General features: G+C 42.9%; 1 protein-coding gene across 2 annotated transcripts in view; it reads left to right on the top strand.

Moving 5' to 3' along the window:
- Nucleotides 1-21,813, top strand: part of LOC148137427 (cadherin-23-like) — a 434,955-nt gene that overhangs the window by 347,390 nt on the left and 65,752 nt on the right. The window contains exon 14 of one of the 2 annotated variants that reach the window (XM_087982497.1): nt 2,502-2,906. The exons of the other annotated variant lie outside the window; for it this stretch is intronic. Coding sequence (XP_087838623.1) covers nt 2,502-2,540 — 39 coding nt within the window. The 3' untranslated portion in view covers nt 2,541-2,906. Of the gene's footprint in view, nt 1-2,501; nt 2,907-21,813 lie in introns of those variants that run through there. 2 annotated transcript variants of the gene reach the window in all.

Below are 21,813 nucleotides of genomic sequence, written 5' to 3' on the forward strand. Positions count from 1 at the left end.
AACGCAGGCTGCACTGGCCCAAGAAAGCTATAATTTCTATTGAACTGAAACAGAAATGCGGTAGTAAATGAGTTTAAGTCCCTATGTAGTACTTGACCATGTAATCCAGGCTGAATGTCTAGTGCAGGAATGAGGGACTGTTGAGTTTTCGAACACGGTCCTTAGTTGAAGGGTTGAACTGCATTTGGGTTCATGTCAATGTTAAGGAGCTGATTCCACTGTGTATGAGCAAAGTCCTCTTGCTGGCAAGCAATCCTCTCTCAGTTAATAGCAATGTTTTCTTTAAATTGCATACCCTTTAAGATAAGGGTATTCTATCACTTGTGCTTATGGCCACAAAAGACGAGCAAATTTATTACAACTGTGAAATAACATGTAATGAAATATTTATGCATCTCCATGGACACATTAAACTTTAAGTCATTTAAACAGTTTTCTTTTCACACAAGCTGCCTGTAATGGCCTCCTGTTGTACCAGTAGTACTGTTAGTTCTAATTTCTAATGAAATGGTTGCTGATGGTGCTTCCTTCCCCATAACCTGTTCCATTGAGTTTTATTGGGAGTTAAAGCAATGACTTTCTAAATTGTCAGGTCTCTGTTTCACAGTGAAGTGAAAATCCAACTTTGTAATGAAATGGATTAAAAAGCTGAACTCATCTGGGAACGTTTGCCTCTCTCCACACATTATGTTGCCATTCTCATAATCTATATTCAAGTAGTTAAAGTCCTCAATTATAGCCTCTTTGTAATGTTGGCTCTGTAGTTTCCCTACAGATTTGTGTACCCCTGCATCGTTCCAACTGGTGTTACATAGACTCCACAAAGGAGGAAAATTCATCCTTTTTGTTCTGTAACTTCAGTCAGTCTTTCAACCCATTGAAACCTCATCTTTCTCCCACTCTGAGCTGCTATCCTTAACCTGCCACCTTCTTCTTTTCCTTCTATTCCTATCTTTTCTGAAAACTTTGATCCTGGGAATATTTAACATCCAGTCCTGCCCTTCCTTGAGTCAGGCCTCTGTTAAAACCTCTCAGCATTGTATTTCCACATGGCAATTGATGCCTATAACTCCCCAGGCTTATTTACTATACACTGTGTGTTCACATACATGTGCAATAAACCTTGATTTAGACTTCATTACTTTCTCTCTCATTGCAACTTTATCTATTCTCTATACTAGTGCTTTTTGTCTCCAAATATTTTGTGCATTCTGATGTTGCCCTCTAACATTCTCTCTTGCTTCCCATACTTCCTGCCAAATTAGTTTAAAAACCCTCCCACAAGCACTAGCAAAACACCTGCCACTCAGTCCTATCGGATTGTCTGTTTATTATCTTCCTGAGAGCCAATTCCGTTGTCCCAGGAATCTAAAATGCTCCTTCCTGCATCACATTTTCAACTGCGCCTTCATCTGCCTCTTCCTCCTCAATAAAGTATTATGTGTTTTTTAAGCTGGGCTTTGTAGTTGGGAAAATGTGAAAGAATGATTGAGGAAATGCAGGCAATATTCAGCAAGCCTTTCAGCATTTGTGAAAAGAGGAATACAATTAACCTTTCAGGTTGCTGAGGTTTTACAGGTTGTAAGGAAAGTATCATTCTGCTTCCATTGCACCCATTGCATTCTCTTCATCAGGAATAGCATCCTCTTCATCACAGGTTTAAGGTGCAACAAGGAAGAGAAAAGAGCACGAGCTTAAAAAGTTCAGGCTCATCTCCATTAACTTCAGCGCTTCCAAATCTTTGCCTTGCAAACCCCAATTTGTTTGTCACCCGTGTGCTTGCTGACCCATGTTGATTCCTGATCCGGCAAGCTCCCAATTTGAAAATTTCTAATCCTCGTGTCCAAGTCCCTCCATCACCTCAGCTGTCTCTGACCATAAGTTCCTCAAACCTTCGAACCCTGTCTGAACTTTGGCCCTCCACAGTTCTGGCCCTTATCCCCAGTGTTCATTGCCCTGGGATTGGTGGCTGTGCCTTCAGCCAATCAGGGCCTACGTTTTGCAGTTTGTTCCTTCTCCCTTCTCTGAGACGCGGTGTAAAACCTGGCTTTGGGATCAACCTTTTTTTTTAATGCAATAGTGGGATGTGGGAATTTCTGATTGGGCCAACATTTATTACCCGTCCTTAGTTACCCTGGAGAAGGTGGTGGTGAGCTGCCTTCCTAAACCACTGAATGCACCAGCAATGGCTTGGGCAACAGCTTCAGTATCGGAGACTTGGTGGGTCCGGTCTGTCCCTCCCTGCTATGTCAGCTTCGGCAGTGGCATCATGAAGAATGCTTTGGCCCTCTCAGGAGCAGCTTCAGTGGCAGTGTTCCATAGTCACTCCATAAACCCAGAAACCTTGGTGGAATCAAAAGGTGAACTTTGTTCTAACTTTGTCTCAATTATTTCTTTTTATAATTTATGTAATTAAAATGATACCTAATTGTGGTGACTCATAACATCTCGCTATATTTTTCACAAATACAAGTGACAGTAAATTGTTATTCTATTCATAGAATCCCTACAGTGGGGAAGCAAGCCATTCAGCCCATTGAGTCCACACCAACCCTCTGAAGAGCAAACCACCCAGACCCACCCCATGTCCTATCCCCATAACCCTGCATTTCCCAAGGCTAGCCCACACATCCCTGGACACTATGGAGCAAGTTAACACAACCACAATGGGAGGAAACTGGAGCACCCGGAGGAAATCCACACAGACACAGGGAGAACGTGCAAACTCCACACAGACAGTTGCCTGAGGCTGGAATTGAATCTGCGTCCCTGGCGCTGTGAGGCAGCAGTGCTAGGATTCCAGGATTACCTGTTCTTGTGTCACCTGCTTTGAATGTTAAATATCAATGTTTGACAGTGCCATTCCTGTGAAACCACACGATATGATCTTAAAGGTGCTATGCAGGTTCAAGTTGTTGTTGACAAATATTTTGTTTAGTTCTCTTCGACTCCCACTTGTTGGACCCATGTCTGTGAATGTGCAATGGGTTAGGTTTGCAGCCTAGCATGGGTAATGAAGCATTACTTAATTATGTTCAGTCAGCCTTCAGGCATTCTGTTCTGTGGCACATTATGTTTTCAAAATGTCACTGCAGTTCCACGCTCCCTTCTCAAGTTACTCAATGACAAAACAAAATCGAGTCAGGAGATACAAGGCTGAGTGCATCCCTGGGGGTGGATGGTGTGCAAAGGGGGTGAAAGTAGGGTTGTATCGCCACTAGTTCTGACTGCAACTAAATATTGTCCAGAAATGCGAGGTTGGAATAAGACTGACTTCCAGCTGCTTTTGCTAAATGTTGCTCTTGCAGAGACATTAGAGCTCTACATTAGTCCGAGCTGCTAAGTGCATAATTTACTGAGAGCTGCTCATGGAACCTTTAAGGGAACTTCTGTCTCTCATGGGAAAATTTCAAGTTTCTTCACACAACATGTAGGTAAAGTAATGGAAAGGCTACTGAGGGATAGGATTTATGAGTATCTGGAAAGACACTGCTTGATTAGGGACAGCCAGCACGGATTTGTGAAGGGGAGGTCTTGCCTTACAAGTCTTATTGAATTCTTTGAGGAGGTGACCAAGCATGTGGATGAGGGTAGAGCAGTGGATGTAGTATACATGGATTTTAGTAAGGCATTTGATAAGGTTCCCCATGGTAAGCTTATGCAGGAAGTCAGGAGGCATGGGATAGAGGAAATTTGGCCAATTGGATAGAAAACTGGCTAACCGGTTGATGTCAGAGAGTGGTGGTAGATGGTAAATATTCAGCCTGGAGCCCAGTTACAAGTGGAGTTCCGCAGGGATCAGTTCTGGGTCCTCTGCAGTTTGTAATTTTTATTAATGACTTGGATGAGGGAGTCGAAGGGTGGGTCAGTAAATTTGCAGATGATACGAAGATTGGTGGAGTTGTGGATAGTGAGGAGGGCTGTTGTCGGCTGCAAAGGGACTTAGATATGATGCAGAGCTGGGCTGAGGAGTGGCAGATGGAGTTCAACCCTGCCAAGTGTGAGGTTGTCCCATTTTGGAAAGACAAATAAGAATGCAGAATACAGGGTTAACGGTAGGGTTCTTAGTGAGGTGGAGGAACAGAGGGATCTTGCGGTCTATGTTCATAGATCTTTGAAAGTTGCCACTCAGGTGGATAGAGCTTGTAAGAATGCCTATGGTGTATTAGCGTTCATTAGCAGAGGGATTGAATTCAAGAGTCGTGAAGTGATGTTGCAACTGTACAGGACTTTGGTTGGCCACATTTGGAGTACTGTGTGCAGTTCTGGTCGCCTCACTTTAGGAAAGATGTGGAAGCTTTGGAGAGGGTGCAGAGAAGATTTACCAGGATGTTGCCTGGAATGGAGAATAGGTCGTACAAGGATAGATTGAGAGTGCTAGGCCTTTTCTCGTTGGAACGGCGAAGGATGAGGGGTGACTTGATAGAGGTTTATAAGATGATCAGAGGAGTAGATAGAGTAGACAGAAACTTTTTCCCCGGGTACAACAGAGTGTTACAAGGGGACATAAATTTAAGGTGTAGGGTGGAAGGTATAGGGGAGATGTCAGGGGTGGGTTCTTTACCCAGAGAGTGGTGGGGGCATGGAATGCACTGCCTGTGGGAGTGGTAGAGTCAGAATCTTTGGTGACCTTTAAGCGGCAATTGGATAGGTACATGGATGGGTGCTTAAGCTAGGACAAATGTTCGGCACAACATCGTGGGCCAAAGGGCCTGTTCTGTGCTGTATTGTTCTATGTCTATGTCTATGTCTATAATGGGATTGTACTCATCACCAGTCCAGCCAGAGAGCAATCACCCTCTGGTTAATACAGGGTCACCCTTGGCCCACTCTGGACCAAGATCTGGAATTATCGACACGATGGCCCCTGTACATGTGGAGAGAAAACCCTTATATTTTATCTTGATTTTGCAAAGAACTATGTTTCTTTAAAAAGGGATTTATCATAAAGCTCCTGGTTTCCAGTGACTGACCTAATTGCCAACGAGGGAAATCAATAGATTTTAAGTAATGCTCCACATAAATAAAGAGAGAGGTTTCTTCTGTTATAAAGAATCAGTTTAGGTTTAGGTTTTAGACTAAGCTAACCTCAGCAATGAAAACATCTCACTTCAATGAGAAAGTTGGAATTTTGTGTGTTGGCTAAGAGACATTTCAGAGGACCTTTAACCTCGCCACATTGCTGTGGAAGGTTTACATAAAGGCTTATAGATCAGGTGCCGGCTGTGGGTATATTTGACCAGATGGGACATTGATTTGCAGACAACCTTTCTTGCTGACATCCTCAGGGCTGTGGAGCCTCCTATGAATCACTGCTGTACAGTATCTTCTGGAATTTATTTGACTTCATTACCACTGCTTCCAGTTGCTTGTTGTTCATTGCAGTGGCCAGTATACTGCGTCGACATTGCTGTGGGTCTGGAGTCAAAGTTAAGCCAGACCTGGTAAGGATGGCCAATTTCCTGCCCCAAAGGGCTAACTGGGTTTTTACAGCAATCAACCCAACAGTTACATGATCGCTGTTAGAGTAGTAACTAACTCCAGATTTTTATTGATTACAAATTCCATCATCTGCTGTGGTGAGATTCGAACCTATATTTCCAAAGTATTAGCCTGGATGTTCTGGATTTCTAGTCCCATCACAGTTTCACTTGGCCACCACCTCTCCAAGGATAGCACTGTTTCCTCAATGGAGTTAAAATCTTCCTGACATCACTTCACTGCTACACTCCCATGATTAGAAGTTTTATATGCACTGTAAAAGATCAAATCGAAAGCTCACAGCCATGCATCTATAATACACTCCCCGATAAATGGTTAGTAATTGCATTGTAACATGATCACATTGACCTCACTCTGCTCCTGTTCTCTATGATTGTGAAATTGATTGTTACATCTCGATCATTTTGATAAGGGGAATAACTTCCATTGAATTGGCAGCAGGGGGGAAAGACTGCGACAATTAAACGTTCCTTTTGCATGTTATGTTAAGGGGTCCCCAATTTACAAATGTCTGACTTATGAGCACTCACACTTACGAACGCGATCCCATAAAGGTGTGTAACTTAAAGATCCACAGTAGTCCGTTTCCTCATATTTACACACGGCTACTTTGTATTCTTCTAAATTGCGTTTCGACTTGAATACAAATTGACTTGTGACAGCTTCAAACAGAAACAGTTTGCAACCTGAGGACTGCCTGTATAAACACTTAACGGTACTAATACTGTTCTTTTTTCTGTCAGATGTATAATTAGCCCAGATCCTGCCAAATGCTGCTGCTAACTTTGACCATTTTGACCAAAATAATCTTTGGGTCCTGATGACTGGATGAGATCCCAATTTCAGTGCTACAATGATGGTCTCACCTGCTTCTGACAAGCAACTAAACTGGAGGTGTTCTGGACCCTCCAATCAATTGGACATTAGTCAGCTAGGCACGAGAAACCCCAAACAACAATGCAGAAAAATTAACAAGGCACTGAAGATAAATTAGAAAATAATTTCTTTTATGTTCCCAGCGATGAGAGAGTCCAGAACCAGAGATCACAATCTAAGGACACTGGATAAACTATTTAGGACTGAAATGAGGAGAAATATCTTCACCTAAAGAATGATGAGCCTGTGGAATTCACTACCACAAAACATTGTCCGATTTCACGAAAGAGTTTGGTTATAGCACTTTGGGCTAAAAGGATCAAAGGATATGGGGATGAAGCAGGAACAGACTATTGAGTTGGGTGATCATATGGAATGGCAAAGCAGACTCGAAGGGCTGAATGGCCTACCTCTGCTCCAATTTTCTATGATTCCATGTGGTTTTCATGATTGTTTAGTATTACATCAGATAAATGGTGCAGAAACAGACCAGCCAATCCCACCGGTTCATGTCAGTGTGTGTGGTCCACTCAAGCATTCTCCCACTTCCCTCTTAGCTTTCCGTTCACCTCTCTGTCATACACTTTGTCTAGTTTCCTCTGAGGTATGTCTATACTTTTTCACTTCAGCCATTACTTGTGATAGCAATTTCCACATTCTCACTCTCTGAGTCAAGAAGATTCTTTTGAATGTTATATTAGATTTCTTGATGACTATCTTATGTTGGCAGCCTCTTGATATGATCTGTATTTGCCAACTATTTGCAGAATCTGTGTTTTCATCATCTCACAGCGTCAGGGTCCCAGGTTCGATTCCAGCCTTGGGCGACTGACTGTGTGCAGTTTGCACATTCTCCCTGTGTCTGCGTGGGTTTCCTCCATGTGCTCTGGTTTCCTCCCACAGTCCAAAAATGTGCAGGTTAGGTGAATTGACCATGCTAAATTGTCCATAGTGTTAGGTGCATTAGTCAGAGGGGGGTGGGTTACTCTTTGGAGGATTGGTGTGGACTTGTTGATTCCATACTGTAGGGAATCTAATTGAATCTAATCTAATCTCCTAGAATTTGTTGCATGCCTGTTAAATACTGACTTGGAATAGTTGCCCTATATTTCTACAATACAGTCTCGAAGCAAGTGAACACACTGTTCTGTCATTTTTTTCCCTTGATTCAGCAGTTTCTTAACTTTGCATTATGCTCATCTATTAGTTTACCCTGATTGAATGCTTTTAAAAATCGACATGAATTATGATCAACTCTCTCTCTCTCTCTATCTCTTCTCCAAAAATGTAAGAGAGTTATAATAAGATTTGGAGATAGAGACCTGAGGCTGATGGAGCTGGGAGTTTGGGGGAGGAGGGTTTGCAATAAAGCACTCCCAGCCATACCTCCGTCTAGAGTGTGGAGGAAGTGGCATTGTGGTAATGTCACTCGGCTCATAATCGGAAACCCCAGTGGGAATGTGGATTGGAATCCCACTATGGCAGATGGTTCAAATTTGAATTCAGAAGAAATCTGAATTGAAAAAGCTTGTCTAACAGTGGTATTGCGTTGTTTATTGTAAAACACGTTTGGTTCTCTGATGTGCTTTCAGAAAGGAAATCTGCCACACCTTACCTAGTCTGGCTGACATATGACTACAGAGCCACAGCAGTGTGGTTGACTCTTAACCATGAAAATGAAGAATGGGTAATAAATGCTGGCCCTGCCAGTGATGTCTACATCCCATGGGCAAATGTTTTAAGAATGTTAGCAATTCTAACCTCATCCACCGTTTCAAATGTATGAGCATTCTGTTGAAATGCAGACCATGGGCAGCTATCAGCCGAGGGGCATATCTTGCAGCACGATTCATAGAACAACAGTGTGATGATGCTGCTTCTTTAACAAGGTTGTATTGTCTTTGGTTTCTTTCAAAAATGTCTGACAAGACACAGGTTCCTGATTGTCAAGCTTGATCTACTTGAAGAAGCTTTAAGTTTAAAAAAAAAACACTTGTGCAATGAAAGGGGAGTGGCCAGTTCTCCCAGCTCAGCTTTTCTCTGGTTTGGTTTGGGTTTTAGCAGTCTGGCTGTTCAGAGTAAGCAGTCAGTCAGTTTGGAGGCTGCTGGTCAATGAAACAGCTCCATGGAGGAGGATGCTCTATGCTGAATCTCTGTGTTATCTCCCTCTCTCTCTCATGTAAGACCCAGGGTTTGATTTTACCTTTCTTGCCATGGTGTGTTTGTGGGGATTGTTGCAGGAATTTGGAACAGCATCATTTAGTTGGAATAATCTGTTGGGTCTTTAGAGGTTAAGCTATTCCATATACTGTTTGCTTTTGTTTGTGTTTCATTCGGTAATCTTGCAAATAAATTGTTTTGTTTAAAACTAAGTGCTGCATCACTCCTGGAATATCCACTTCACACCTGCTTGGAAAACCAGTAAAGTTAGGGTTGGGCTACCTTTTATTTGAAATATTCTGAGGGAGTCTGGCCTGGTCCATAACAACACTGCCCCATTCCTGTGAAGAATGGGGACTAAGGTTTTGACTGTTCAGGTTACAAGTGAGTGATCCAAAACATGGGCATTCATTTTGAACTTTTCATGACCTCTGAAAGTCCCAAAGCACTTTGTGGCCAATTGAATACTTTGTAGAGAGGAGTCGTATAGGAAATGCAGCAGCTAATTTTGTACACAGCGACCTCCCACACATAGCAGTGCGATACATTGTCAGATCATCTGTTTTAATGATAGGCTGGATCAACTAAATTACTAGAAGGAAGCAATTTAGTGAGCCAATCAGCCTTTTTCCCTTTCATGAACACTTGCTTCTGACAATCCAACCTCTACCTACTCCATGTAACTAGCCCATCGGGGGTGGTGTAGTGGTGATTCCACTGACTAGCATTAGGCTGTGGGTTTCTGAACTGTATCAAATGGACTATTCAGTTTGTTTTGGTTTCTGTTTCCAGTTGCTTTTTGTGGAAGAGCAGATGGTGGAGGTGAAGTCATACACCAGTTTGCAGTCCCAGTTTGGTGTGGGGCCAGTACATAGCTGAATCACCACACTCGGCAGTTGCTCTCTGACCATCTGTCTGTTCTGCGCAATAAATGCCAGACATTTTTGTTTTAGCTCGTTATTTCTGTGTGTGAAAAATGGGCATTGGCCAGTCAGGGGGAGATGGCTGTGCTGGTGAGAGGAGTGACAAGATTAAAGAGCATTGAAGTCAACCCAAAGGTGGTCAAAGCCGAGAAACAAGCCATTTGACCTGACTTTATGTTTTCATCATGTTGTTTATTGACCATCAAAACTACCCCCAAGAAGGTCACAATGATAATTGGGTTGAGGCACCATTTCAAATGGTGGTGAAGAGTCAGCCACAGTGCTGTTAGCCTGGTCTCACACATTGGCCAGACCAAGTAAAGGTGGTGGATTTCCTTCCCTGAAGGGCATACAGATGCTTTTCATGGTTTTTTACAGGCATCCCATGGCTTCATGTTAATTATTACTGATTCCAGTTCTACAACAGAGCTCATGTTCCTCATGCCCACCCTCTTCAGCTCACCTTATCAACATATCCTTGTATTTCTTCGTCATGTATCTCTCGAGTTTCCCTTTCAACTCATCAATGCCAATTACAACAAAAACTCTTTGAGGCATCAAATCCCATACTCTAAGCACTCTCTGGGTGATGTTATTTCTTCAGAACTCCCTTGTTTTGCTGGATAGCAGGCATGGGAATACATGGGGCAGTCGAGATTATCCTTTAATATTTCCAGCGGATTTGTTCAGGTTGGGTTGTGTGTATCTGCCAATGTTTTTTGGCTGAGGGTTGACTTTCCAGAGGTTTATAAAATCATGCATGAATAGGGTGAATAGTCAAGGTCTTTTCCCTGGGGTCGGAGAGTCCAGAACAAGAGGGCATAGGTTTAGGGTGAGAGGGGAAAGATATAAAAGGGACCTAAGGGGCAACTTTTTCACACACACGGTGGTACGTTTATGGAATGAGCTGCCAGAGGAACTTGTGGAGGCTGGTACAATTACATCATTTTAAATGCATCTGAATGAATAGGAAGGGTTTAGAGGGAAATGGGCCAAATGCTGCAAATGGGACTAGATTAATTTAGGATATCCGGTCAGCATGGATGAGTTGGATGGAAGGGTCTGTTTCCATGTTGTACAGCATGATGACTCTAAAACCCAATATCCACTTAAAGACAACCACGGGCAGCAAGATCAAGAACTTATCATTGTCATGAAGCACTGATGTGAATTACAGCACAATGTGACAATAATGCAATCTTCTGTTAAAATTGTTGCCATCAAAATGGATCCATTGCCACGTTTGTGTGCGTATTCCCTCTCTGTTCTGCTCTCTCATGATAAAATACAAATAATAAGCAAAAGTGAGGACTGCAGATGCTGGAAACCAGAGTTTAGATCAGAGTGCTGCTGGAAAAGCACAGCAGGTCAGGCAGCATCCGAGGAGCAGGAAAATCGACGTTTCGGGCAAAAGCCCTTCATCAGGAATAGAGGCAGAGAGCCTCCAGGGTGGAGAGATAAATGGGGGGGGGGGGGGGGGGGGACTTTTTTTTTCCTGAATTATTCTCACAGTTAAACTGATACAAAGCATGCTTTTTTTTAACCAAAATAGTTCCCTTGTGTGAAGAAAGAGTAAATGGACTTTCCACCATAGGTTTAGTAGAGATGTGAGGAAAACATTTTCCCCACAGAGGGTGGGAACCTGGAACTCACTGCCTGTAAGGGTGGGAGAGGCAGAAACTGTCAGCACATTGAAGAAGTATTGAGGTGTGCTCTTCCAATGCCAAAGCACACAAGGCTATAGGCCAAGTGCTGGAAAATGGGATTTACATCATTAAGTGGTTGTTTTCGACTAGCACAGAGACAATGGGCCAAAGGGCCTCCTTCTGTGGTGTAGACATCGATGACTCTATGATTAATTCTGTATCCAGAATAATCAGCAAATTATGCAAAAACTAGTTGAAATGCATGATTATAAAGTTCAGACTCCTTAAAGCTTTAGCTGACAGGCAGCACTACCAGGTCAGGAAGGTTTGAATGTAATAAGTTGCCTGCATTAATATACGCTGTGTTTTGGAATTGATGTTTCCATTGTTGCAATCCCAGCTGAAATCCCAGACTGAAAGCTGGCATCATGGATTACAGTTTGTTTTGTTTATACCTCACAATGTGGTTTTTCACTGAAACACAAACATCAAGGCTACAGATTTTGTTTTAACAAAAGAACAACAGTTTATTATACAGAAGGAGTAGAAAAAAAATGGAATGAACCAAACTACTTCAGTGCAACACAATTTAAAATATTTTGAAATGACGGTAAAGTACAATTTCATCTTTGCCAACACCCTCATTTCATTATGCTGAAACACCAGAAGCTGCCCTTCTCTTTCCCATTTCTGGGTCTGATTTTACTGCTTCTTTTAATTTGCATTATTGAGAGTTTTGTAGCCTTTTACTTGATTAGTCACACAACTGAACTTAGAGTGAGATTTTCTCTGCCTCAAATAATTCCTGCAGAATTCTAACCAAACACTTCTGATCTGGAACTTCAAAACAAAATCCTTGCCCTGAGGTAAACTGTTCCCCACTGGTTTTAAATTTTCTCCTTATTTCAGGAGAAACTATGCCTTTACATCTAACTACAACCAGGGCTTATGCAAACTAAAGTGAAGAGCTTTCCAAATGGTTCCTTTCGGAATTTGAGTAATAAACTTTGTTTTTGTTGTTAAAAGCAAATTTGCAGCTTTGTGTGCTTGTGTTTCAGTGAGAGACTGCCACTTTAAGTTAAGCAATAAAACATGATCTATCAAGCCAGGTTTCATTCTGGGATCTGATGTGTCTAGTAATAACACCAGCTGGATTGTAGCAGTATCGGGTGAATGCTTAGCAGCATAGAACTTAAGAATTGTCAAAAGGAAACTATGGATCTTTTAATCTTGCATTCATCAGAACTAGGACACAAGGGGCAAGCTTGAGAAAAGAAACACCATTTTATACAGAATGAGAAGAGGGTGCTGATTGCAGGTGCAGCAAGTACAGTTAACTGTCGATCTTAAACCTTAGACAAGCCGGTAGATTCTGATTGGTCAGGGGATTGCCATGAGATGTGTTTGGCTGTCTCCATTAAACTTTTCTTGAAAAAAATGGTGTAATACACATATACAAATTTGTATTGCTCCTGTAAAACAGATTCTGAGTAATTATGAATGTAGCTTGCAGCATTGACAAATGCCCCATACTGTGAGCCCAGTTGATGGTCTTTACCTGCTTTCCAGTGTAAGCTGGTAGCACAGTTTGTGCCTTGCATAGTCTAGGCGAAAGTGAGGACTGCATTTGCTGGAGATCAGAGTCAAAAAGTAGGGTGCCAGAAAAACACAGCAGGTCAGGCAGCATCTGAGGAAGTGTTGACTCTCCTGCTCCTCGAATGCTGCCTGACCTGCTGTACTTTTCTGGTGCCACACGTTTTGGTCTTGCATAGTCTATTTCTCATATCCTAGTTCTGCTGAGCCCGAGACAAAGAAACTTCTAGACTACTGTAAGCAATATTTAAGTGATTTAAGTAAATATAAATTTAAGTAAGTGTGCCTTTGAGTATAAGAGTTGGGACATTATGCTGAGATTGTACAGGACATTATTGAGGCCTGTTCTGGAGTATGGTGTCCATTTCTGTTGAGGAAGGATATTATTAAGCTGGAGAAGGTTCAGAGGAAATTTATTTGGAGTGGGGTATTTGAAGACTAGGAGGCATATTTTTAAGGTGAGAGGAGATAGATTACATAAAAAAAAATGAGGGGCAATTTTTTTAACATAAGTGGCTCACGTGTGGAATGAACTGTCAGAGGAAGTGTGGATGTGAGTACAATTACAGCATGTAAAAGGTACTTTGAGAAGTACATGAATAAGAAATGTTTGGTGGGATGTGGGCCAAGCACCGGCAGGTAGGACTAGTTTGGTTTGGAATTATGTTTAGCATGGACTGGTTGGACCAAAGAGTCAATTTCCAAGCTGAATGACTCTAAAATTAGGGAGAGATGTATAATGGGCAGTTGATTGATTGTAACTTGTTTCATAACAGCAGTCAAAGTTAGTCATGCCCTTAGTGCATGATAGCAGGTACACTTTGGTGCCTCAGTCCTCATAGCCCTCAGATCTAACCCTACTTAGTCTGGTTCCCCACATGGTGCAGGAGATTGACACGTGGTATAAGGAGACACTAATGAGCCAGTCAATGGATCAATAGCCAGCTGCTTATATTTTCATTATTAGTCCTCAGTTGTTTGAGAGACCTAATCACTCTGTCTAACTTGAAGAGCCCTCCAGGGGTTTGTCGTTTTGAACTCCTGCCATTTGGTCCAATAAAGGGATGAAAATTGACATCCCCTGAGTGTGTAGCTTCAGGTGACAGGCAGCTGTTCTGTTGAAATGAGGTCGTCAGTGTTCCTTTCCGACAGAGAGATGATGTGGGTGATCCGGCCACCACCTGCAGCCTCGCCTGATCTCAGCTCTGACCTTCGGTCAAATGAAACCACCAAACAACCTTGCCACCTCAGTGCAGTGTTTTGTCATTGTATGAGTGGACTGATTCTGTAATAAACTCCCTTACTGGAGCACGCACAAGTGAAACACCAGACCTTGTGTTTAATTAGGGCTGCCAAACATCTTTAATGTTGCTTGTTCAAGATGTTGGTGAGCCTTGCATGTTTATCCAGAGTGTCATTCGAGGTTAAGGATATTCGAGGTTAGAGAGTGTTCAGCAAGGTCATGGGTTCACGATGTGCCAACCCCGTGCTCAATACCTCATGGTATGGTTGGAGCAGACTCAGACTCTGAGCCAATTGCAGAACAATGAAGCTGGGCTGATTCTCCTTAACACAGGAAGATGTGAGATTTAATTGTGGGATACAGAAATATGCAACATTCTGTGTATGTAACCATCTGTGCAGTGATAAACAGAGCTATTTTTTCCAGTACTGTATAACTCTTCTTCAGAAATTCTGTTTATCTCTCTGTCTCCCTCTCTGTCTCCCTCTCTGTCTCTCCCTCTCTGTCTCCCTCTCTCTCTCTCCCTCTCTCTCTCTTTCTCTCCCCCTCTGTCCACAGATGCAGCCAGACCTGCTGAGTTTCTCCAACACTCTGTGTTTGTACCATTTTTGGGCAGGGTGTTAACTGTTTCTAGTTAAAGGCAAAATCTTGCAGATGTTGGAAACTTGAAATGAGCACGGAGAATGCTGGATAAACTCAGCAGGTCTGGCTGCATTTGTGGGAGAGAGAGATAAACAGAATTTCTGAAGAAGAGTCATACGGATTTTGAAGCATTACTTGTGTTGGTTTCAGCTTTAGTTAGGCTAAGCGAGACCCTGCCTCGCATTGGGGTGAATATAATGGATTCCACAGCTCTGCTCTAAAGATAAACAGTCGAGTGCTCACTGGTGTCCTGACCAATATCTATTTCCTCAGCTGGCAGTTACTTCAGACAGGTTGCTGAGTTATTTGCCTCAACATGTTTGCAAGATGTCAGAAGAAGGTTTAAGCCAAGCTGTCATCTGCCTTTTGTGCAGTATGTATTAAGTATTCCACAGCATCATTTGTCCTTCAGTCATAGTCATACAACACAGAAACAGACCCTTTGGTCCATGCTGACCATAATCCCAAACTAAGCTAGTCCCACCTGCCTGCTCCTGGTCTATATCCCTCCAAACCCTTGCTATTCATGAACTTATCTAAATATGTTTTAAATGTCGCAATTGCGCCCACGTCCACCACTTGCTCAGGATGTTCATTCCACACATGAACCACCCTCAATGTAAACGATTTGCCCCATCCTGTCCTTTTTAAAATCTCTCTCCTCTCACCTTAAAACCATGCTCCATAGTCTTGAAATCCCCCACCCTCGGGAAAAACAACTACCGTTAACTCTGTCTGTACCCCTCATTATTTTATAAACTTCCATCAGGTCGTCTCTCATCCTTGTACGCTGCAGTGAAAGAAGTCCCAGCCTATCCAGCCTTTCTTTATAACTCAAATCTTCCACACCCAGCAACATCCTGGCACATCTCTTCTGAACTCTCTCCAGTTTAAAAATATCCTTGCTATAACTGTGTGACCAGAACTGGATACAGTATTCCAGAAGAGGCCTCACCAATGTCCTGTACAACCTCAGCATGACTTCTCAACTCCTTAAACGCAAAGGACTGAGCAATGAAGGCAAGCGTGCTAAATGTCTTTTTAACCACTCTGTCTGTATGTGACACAAACCTCAAAGAAGTATGTACCACGCCACCAGAACATATCAGAGTAAGAGGTTCCTTATCCCATTGCTGTCCATGGGACCTTACTGTGTACAAAACCAGTGGAGGCAACAGCCGAGTGGTATTATCATTGGACTGTTAATCCTGAGACCCAGGTAACAATCTAGCGACCCAGTTTGAACTCTGCCATCTGTGGGAGATGGTGGATTGTGAATTCAAAAAGAAAACAAATCTGGAATTAAGAGTCTACTGATGACCGTGAATCCATTGTTGATTGCCTTTCACTTGGCTGTGGTCTGACACAAAGCTTCACCTTAAATAACATCCTTATGTCGCTGCCAAGTTTTGAAACAAAATGACTGATATGGAATGCCTGGGATAGGGTTGTCATAGAGACAGGCCCTTTGGCCCAAACTGGTCCATGCCGACTATAATGTCCATCAACACTAACCCCATTTCCCTGCACTTGGCCTACACCCTTCTAAACCTTTCCTATCCACGTATTTGTCCAAATACCTTTTAAATGTTAATGTACCCGCCTCAACCACTTCCATTGGCAGCTCATTCCATATGAGTACCACCCTCTGTGTGAAAAAAGTTGCCCCTCAAGTTCTGCATTCCTGTTGGAAGTAGCTCTGACCCACAAGCAGTCACCAAACAGGAGACTGACAATTGGCTTTAATTAACATGGAGTCAGAGGGAGATGAGCCGCAGGAAGGAGAGCTCTGCAGACAGCCACGCACCAGCTTCCCATTTCCTTGCTCATTCCCTTCCACTTGTAGCTGTGAAATCCAGAGGTTTCCTGAGAGTCACTTCAATTTTGGTGCAAGCAAATAGCAAGGCAAAAGGATATCAGCACTGAGGGACTAATATTTGTAAAGTTAAATGAAATGATGGAGTCGGCTGATAAAATTGCTACAGCCATTAAAAATGTATTCGAAGTGCATCCCAGTTCAGCTGGTGCAGAGTGAATGGTTCTTCTGTTCTCGCAGCTGAGTTTTAATTCTGTTTGTGTTTCCAAACTTGCTGCTGGGGACACTAATGCTGCAAAGCACTGTATTCCTGCTGGTCCTATCATCGCTGAATGAGCTAACCCTGAAAAATGCAGTAAATCCTCCTTTTATTGTCAAATTACTCGTTCCTTTTGCTCATGTTCAGGCTATTGGTGGAATGAGCTGTGATGTGTTAATAAAACAAGAAAGTGGACCAGTTTGAAAGACTTTCCTTGAAATGTCCTCACTCCACCTGACAAGGGTGGATTGTTGTCTATTTATTCATGCATGAAGGCGTTGCTGACTGGGCCAGCATTTATTGCCTATCCCTAATTACCCAGAGGGCAGTTAAGAGTCACCAACATTGCTGTGGGTCAGGAGTCACGTATAGGCCAGACCAGATAAGGATGACAGTTTCCTTCCCTGAAGGACATTAGTGAACCAGATGTGTTCCCAGATGTGTAAGTAACGAAAGCAGATGGAAGCAAAGCAAAACCAATCTTATGGCCTTCTTATTAAAGTCAGAATTTATAAAAACGTATTCATTCACATGACAAGGGTGTTGCTGGGAGAGCCCGTATTAATTGCCTCTAACTAAGCTTTGAGATGAGGTTGCCATAGTAGTTATTGTCACTGGGCTACGTGGTTTTTTTCCTGCGGGGATTTCGTCTATGTGTTCCAGTTTCCTCCCACAGTCCAAAGATATGCAGGTTCGGGTGAATTGGCTGTGTTAAATCTCTTATAGTGTTCAGGGATGTATAGGTTGGGTGGGCTAACCATAGGAAATATGAAGGTATGGTAGATGTCTGGGTGGGATGCTCTTTAGAGGGTTGGTGAAGACTCAACGGTTGAATGGCTTCTTTTCACATTGCAGGGATTTGCGATTTTTGATAAGATTTATAACTCAGGTTGAGGTTCAGGTTGTAGGTTTGCTCGCTGAGCTGGAAGGTTTGTTCTCAGATGTTTCGTCACCATGCTAGGTAACATAGTCAGTGAGCCTCCATGAAGTGTTGTGTTATGTCCTGCTTTCTGTTTATGTGTCTTGGTCTGTTAAGGTGGGTGATATCATTTCCAAATCTTTTTCTCAGAGGTTGGTAAATGGGGCCCAAGTCGATGTGTTTATTGATGGAGTGCCGGTTTGAAAGCCAGGCCTTTAGGAACTCCCGTGCGTGTCTCTGTTTAGTCCATTCTGGGGTGGATGTGTTGTCCTAGTTGAAGTGGAGTCCATGCAGATGAAGAAGAACAGGAATTCCTAAAGGCCTGGCATTCAAACCGGCACTCCATCAATAAGCACATCGATTTTGGGCCCCATTTACCAACCCGTGAGAAAAAGATTTGGAAATGATACCACCCACCTTAACAGACCAAGACACATAAACAGAAAGCGGTACAGTACACCAGGGCTTCACCGGGGGCTCACTGAAGCTGCCACCTAGCATGGTGATGAAATGTCTGAGAATGAACCCACCAGCTCAGTGAGAAAACTTACAACCTGAACTGTATGGATTCTATGATCTACTAATCAATTGCCTGAAGTTCTTATTTTCTGAGCACCTGACAGATGGTGAAATCTGGAATTAAAGTCTAATCTAGTGGTGACTATATAGCCACTCTTAATTGTTGTAAAAATCCCATCTGGTTCACCTTTAGGAAGGATGTTTGCTGACCTTTCCGGGTGTGGCCTGCATGTGACTCCAGATTCACAGCATTGGGATTGACTCTTAACTATCCTCCATGAGAGCCTAGCAAGCTACTCAGTTTGACGATAAAAAGTGCCAGTGACTTCCCATGAATGAATGAAAGGAATCAAATAAAAATTGCTTTTGAAATGTTTGGGCAGATAACTCAGTAGCTTGTCAGACCATTTCAGAGGAAAGTTATCAGCTGTGCGTCTGGAGTCACATGAAGGCCAGACCAGGTGCAGATGGCAGAGTTCCTTCCCTGACGGACATTCACGTTCCAGTCAGGCTTTTCCTGACAACCTAATACTTTCATGGTGACTATTAGAGTTTATTTCGTGCCAAGTTTCTTTAATTGTTTAAATTTGAATTCCCATCTGCTGAGGTGAAGTTTGAATTCCTGTCACAGGGTCATTTGTCCTAGATTCTGGATTAACAGTCCAAAGACAGAACTGCTTCACTATTTTTCTCAACAGTGCATTTGATGAGCCTTTGTCTCCAAAACCCAATCGATGTTTTTAAACAATTTGAAGAGTGATACTGATGTTTAGTTTCATTACTGAGATCAAACTGTCAAAGGGCTGCATTTTTTTCCTGTAATCTAAAGGAAAATGATTGTTCATAAACTGTTGTTATAAACGAGCGAAGGTTTAATCAAACAATTTAACTAATTGTGGAAAATTGATCTGTTGGACAGGGGAGAATCTCAGATGTTGCCAAACCATTATTGTGATTGATGTCTGGATAACAGAACCCCTGATAATTCCACTGTTGTGTTTTCTTTCTGATGAAATGATTGAATTTGCATTTACCTCACATTGCAAGATGTTGCTTTATTTAGTGTACATTCAGTGATGTGTCCATTCTATCTATGTCCTGAGAGCACACATTGGTAAGAGTCAAAGTTGGAGTAACACTCAGTGTGTGCTGAACGGTTGGTGGAATTTAACTAACTAAACTGAGTTGGCAAAGCTGGGGCAGCACAATGTTGGTTTGCACGCAGTAATACAGATGGAATTTAGCTTGCAAGGTTAGCTGAAGCCAAGTGGGAAGAAATTTCAGACACCGCTCTCACCCCGTTGAATCTGTCTGGCTGGATAATCATTAACAGCCTCTCCAATTCTGCAGCCCTCCCTGGTTCCTGAAACTAACTCATTCTCGTCCTGTAATAAGTTTCCTCCCTGACATGCTTCCTCCCTGTCTCCCTACAACCCTTGGTGATCCTGCAGTGCTGACAGCTCGTATGGCCATGATTTTTATGGCCCCATCATGGAGTCACATGTCGGCCAGACCAGGTAAGGATGGCAGATTTCCCTCTTTGAAAGGCATGAGGGAACCAGATGGGTGTTCACAACAGTTGATAGTGGTTACATGTTTTTACCAGTGGTCGATGTTAAATTTCACCATCTGCTGTCTTGGGATTTAAACCTATCATGTCAGAACAGCAGCTTGAGTTCTAGATTGTTAGTTCATTGATATTATCATTGACATGACTCAGTGGCATTACACCTGCCTGCCCTTGCATTCAGCTGCCTGGCCCCTCAGCTCTGCATGTTCCTTGCTGAACCCACTGGCTCTCTACCTCACTTGTCTTCTAAGATGGTCCTTAAAACCAACCATTTTAACAAAGCACCTGCTCTAATGTCACCTCCTCAGTAAAGTGGCAGATTACCTCTGATAATGTTCCAATATATTGTGCTTCAGTGCTTTGAGTGGATGTGCAAGTGACAATATATCTTCTGACATTTGTTAACTAATGAACTCATTCTGTCATTAACTCAAGAAAGCCTGGTAAAATTGGCTCCTTTTTAAAAATGTAAATGTATTTGGTTCCAGAGAAAGACATCCACAAGGAAAGGGATGCTTTTATTAAGTTAACCTTGTTGCAACTAACTTGGGCTGGAGGGGGGAAGGGGGAGGGGGGCAACTTAGAAAGGGAGACGGTTCATCCCTCCAGTCTGCTCCACCTTCATATCATGTTAATTAGCTTATAGAAATGATGACCAGTTTCCTCCCCCCACACACCCCCACCTCCTCCTACAATGCTGTCACACTGTTTTAAGGGTGGGGCTCTTACCCAGCACTGGTGGTGAAACAGAGTGTATCCTGTCCTTACCACATTGGGAGTGGAGGCTTTGTGAATCGAGTGTGTGCAGCGGGAATATTATTTGTGCATTTGCAGTGTGGCACTGCAGTTTGGGGGATGCACATGGATAAATAGGAACAGGAGTAGGCCACTCGGCCCCTTTGAGCCTGTCTCACTATTCAGTAAGATCGTGGCGGATCCAATTTCAATCCCAATTCAACATTCCTGCATGCTCCAATCATCTTTCACCCTCTTGGTCATCAAGAGTTTAGCTCCCTTTGCCTTAAACATATTTTAATGATGGTGTACCACTCGCTTTTGAGGAAGGGAATTCCAAAGACACTCAACCCTCTGAGCATTTGTTTTCCTCTCTCTGTCTTAGATAGACAACCATCATTTTTAAATGATGAAGGAACATCGTTTCCCCATCCACTCAGTCAAGCCCCCTCAGGAATGGATCTGTTTCAATGAAGTTGCCTCTGATTCTGGAGGATACAGGCAGAGCGTGTCTAGCCATTCCTCATAAGGCAATCCACTCGTTCCAGGTTATATTAAACAAAAATAAATTCACTGCTTAGTCTTACCATATCATAAGGCTGGTTTCCCATTACAGAAGCGATCAGTAGTGATTTAACCTTAAGGTCGTCGTGCATCAGGCAAGGGGAGAGGTTGAGAAAGAAAGTCCATCATGGGAACCTCAGCCAGTGCAGGAATAGAACCCACACTGTTGGCATCACTCTAGCCAACTGAACTAAACCAGTCATCTTAACTTCTCAATCGGTGGGGGTGTTTGACTGTAGGAGGGGGAAGCAGTGGCCTAGTGGTATTCTCGGTAGCCTGTCAATCCAGTTACCCAGGTAATGCTCTGGGGACCTGGGTTCAAGTCCTGCTGTGGCAGATGGTGGAATTTGAACTCAGTAAAATCTGGAAGTAAGAGTCTAATGGTGACCAGGGATCCATTGTCGATTGCTAGAAAACCACATCTGGTTCAGTAATGTCTTCCATTATGGTCAGGCCTACATGTGACTCCAGTCCCACAGGAATATGGTTTGGCTCTTAACTGCTCTCTGGGCAATTAGGGATGGACAATAAATGCTGGCCTAGTCAGTAACATCCTCATCCTGTGGATGAATAAAAGAAAAAGGAGGATAATCACAGCAATGTAGGTGAGGAGGCTTCATCAACACATAGCTGGGGCCACAGGCCCCAAGAAAGAAACTACTGGTCCCCAGGTTAATCCTGAAACAGGTAGCTCCTTCCATGATCAGCTTTATCTTAGCAGCGGTATGTCTAAGATTCCCAGTCTTGAGAAATAGTGGTATTATTTCAGAAACCAAACATTCCTTTTTGTCATTTGCTTCTTTTCTGAATATTGGATTTGCTCCCCAATTGAATAATCAGAGACAC

This window comes from Chiloscyllium plagiosum, unplaced genomic scaffold, assembly GCF_037043375.1.
Source record: "Chiloscyllium plagiosum isolate Xiang-an unplaced genomic scaffold, Cpla_swu_hap1 HiC_scaffold_43, whole genome shotgun sequence".
NCBI lineage: Eukaryota > Metazoa > Chordata > Chondrichthyes > Orectolobiformes > Hemiscylliidae > Chiloscyllium > Chiloscyllium plagiosum.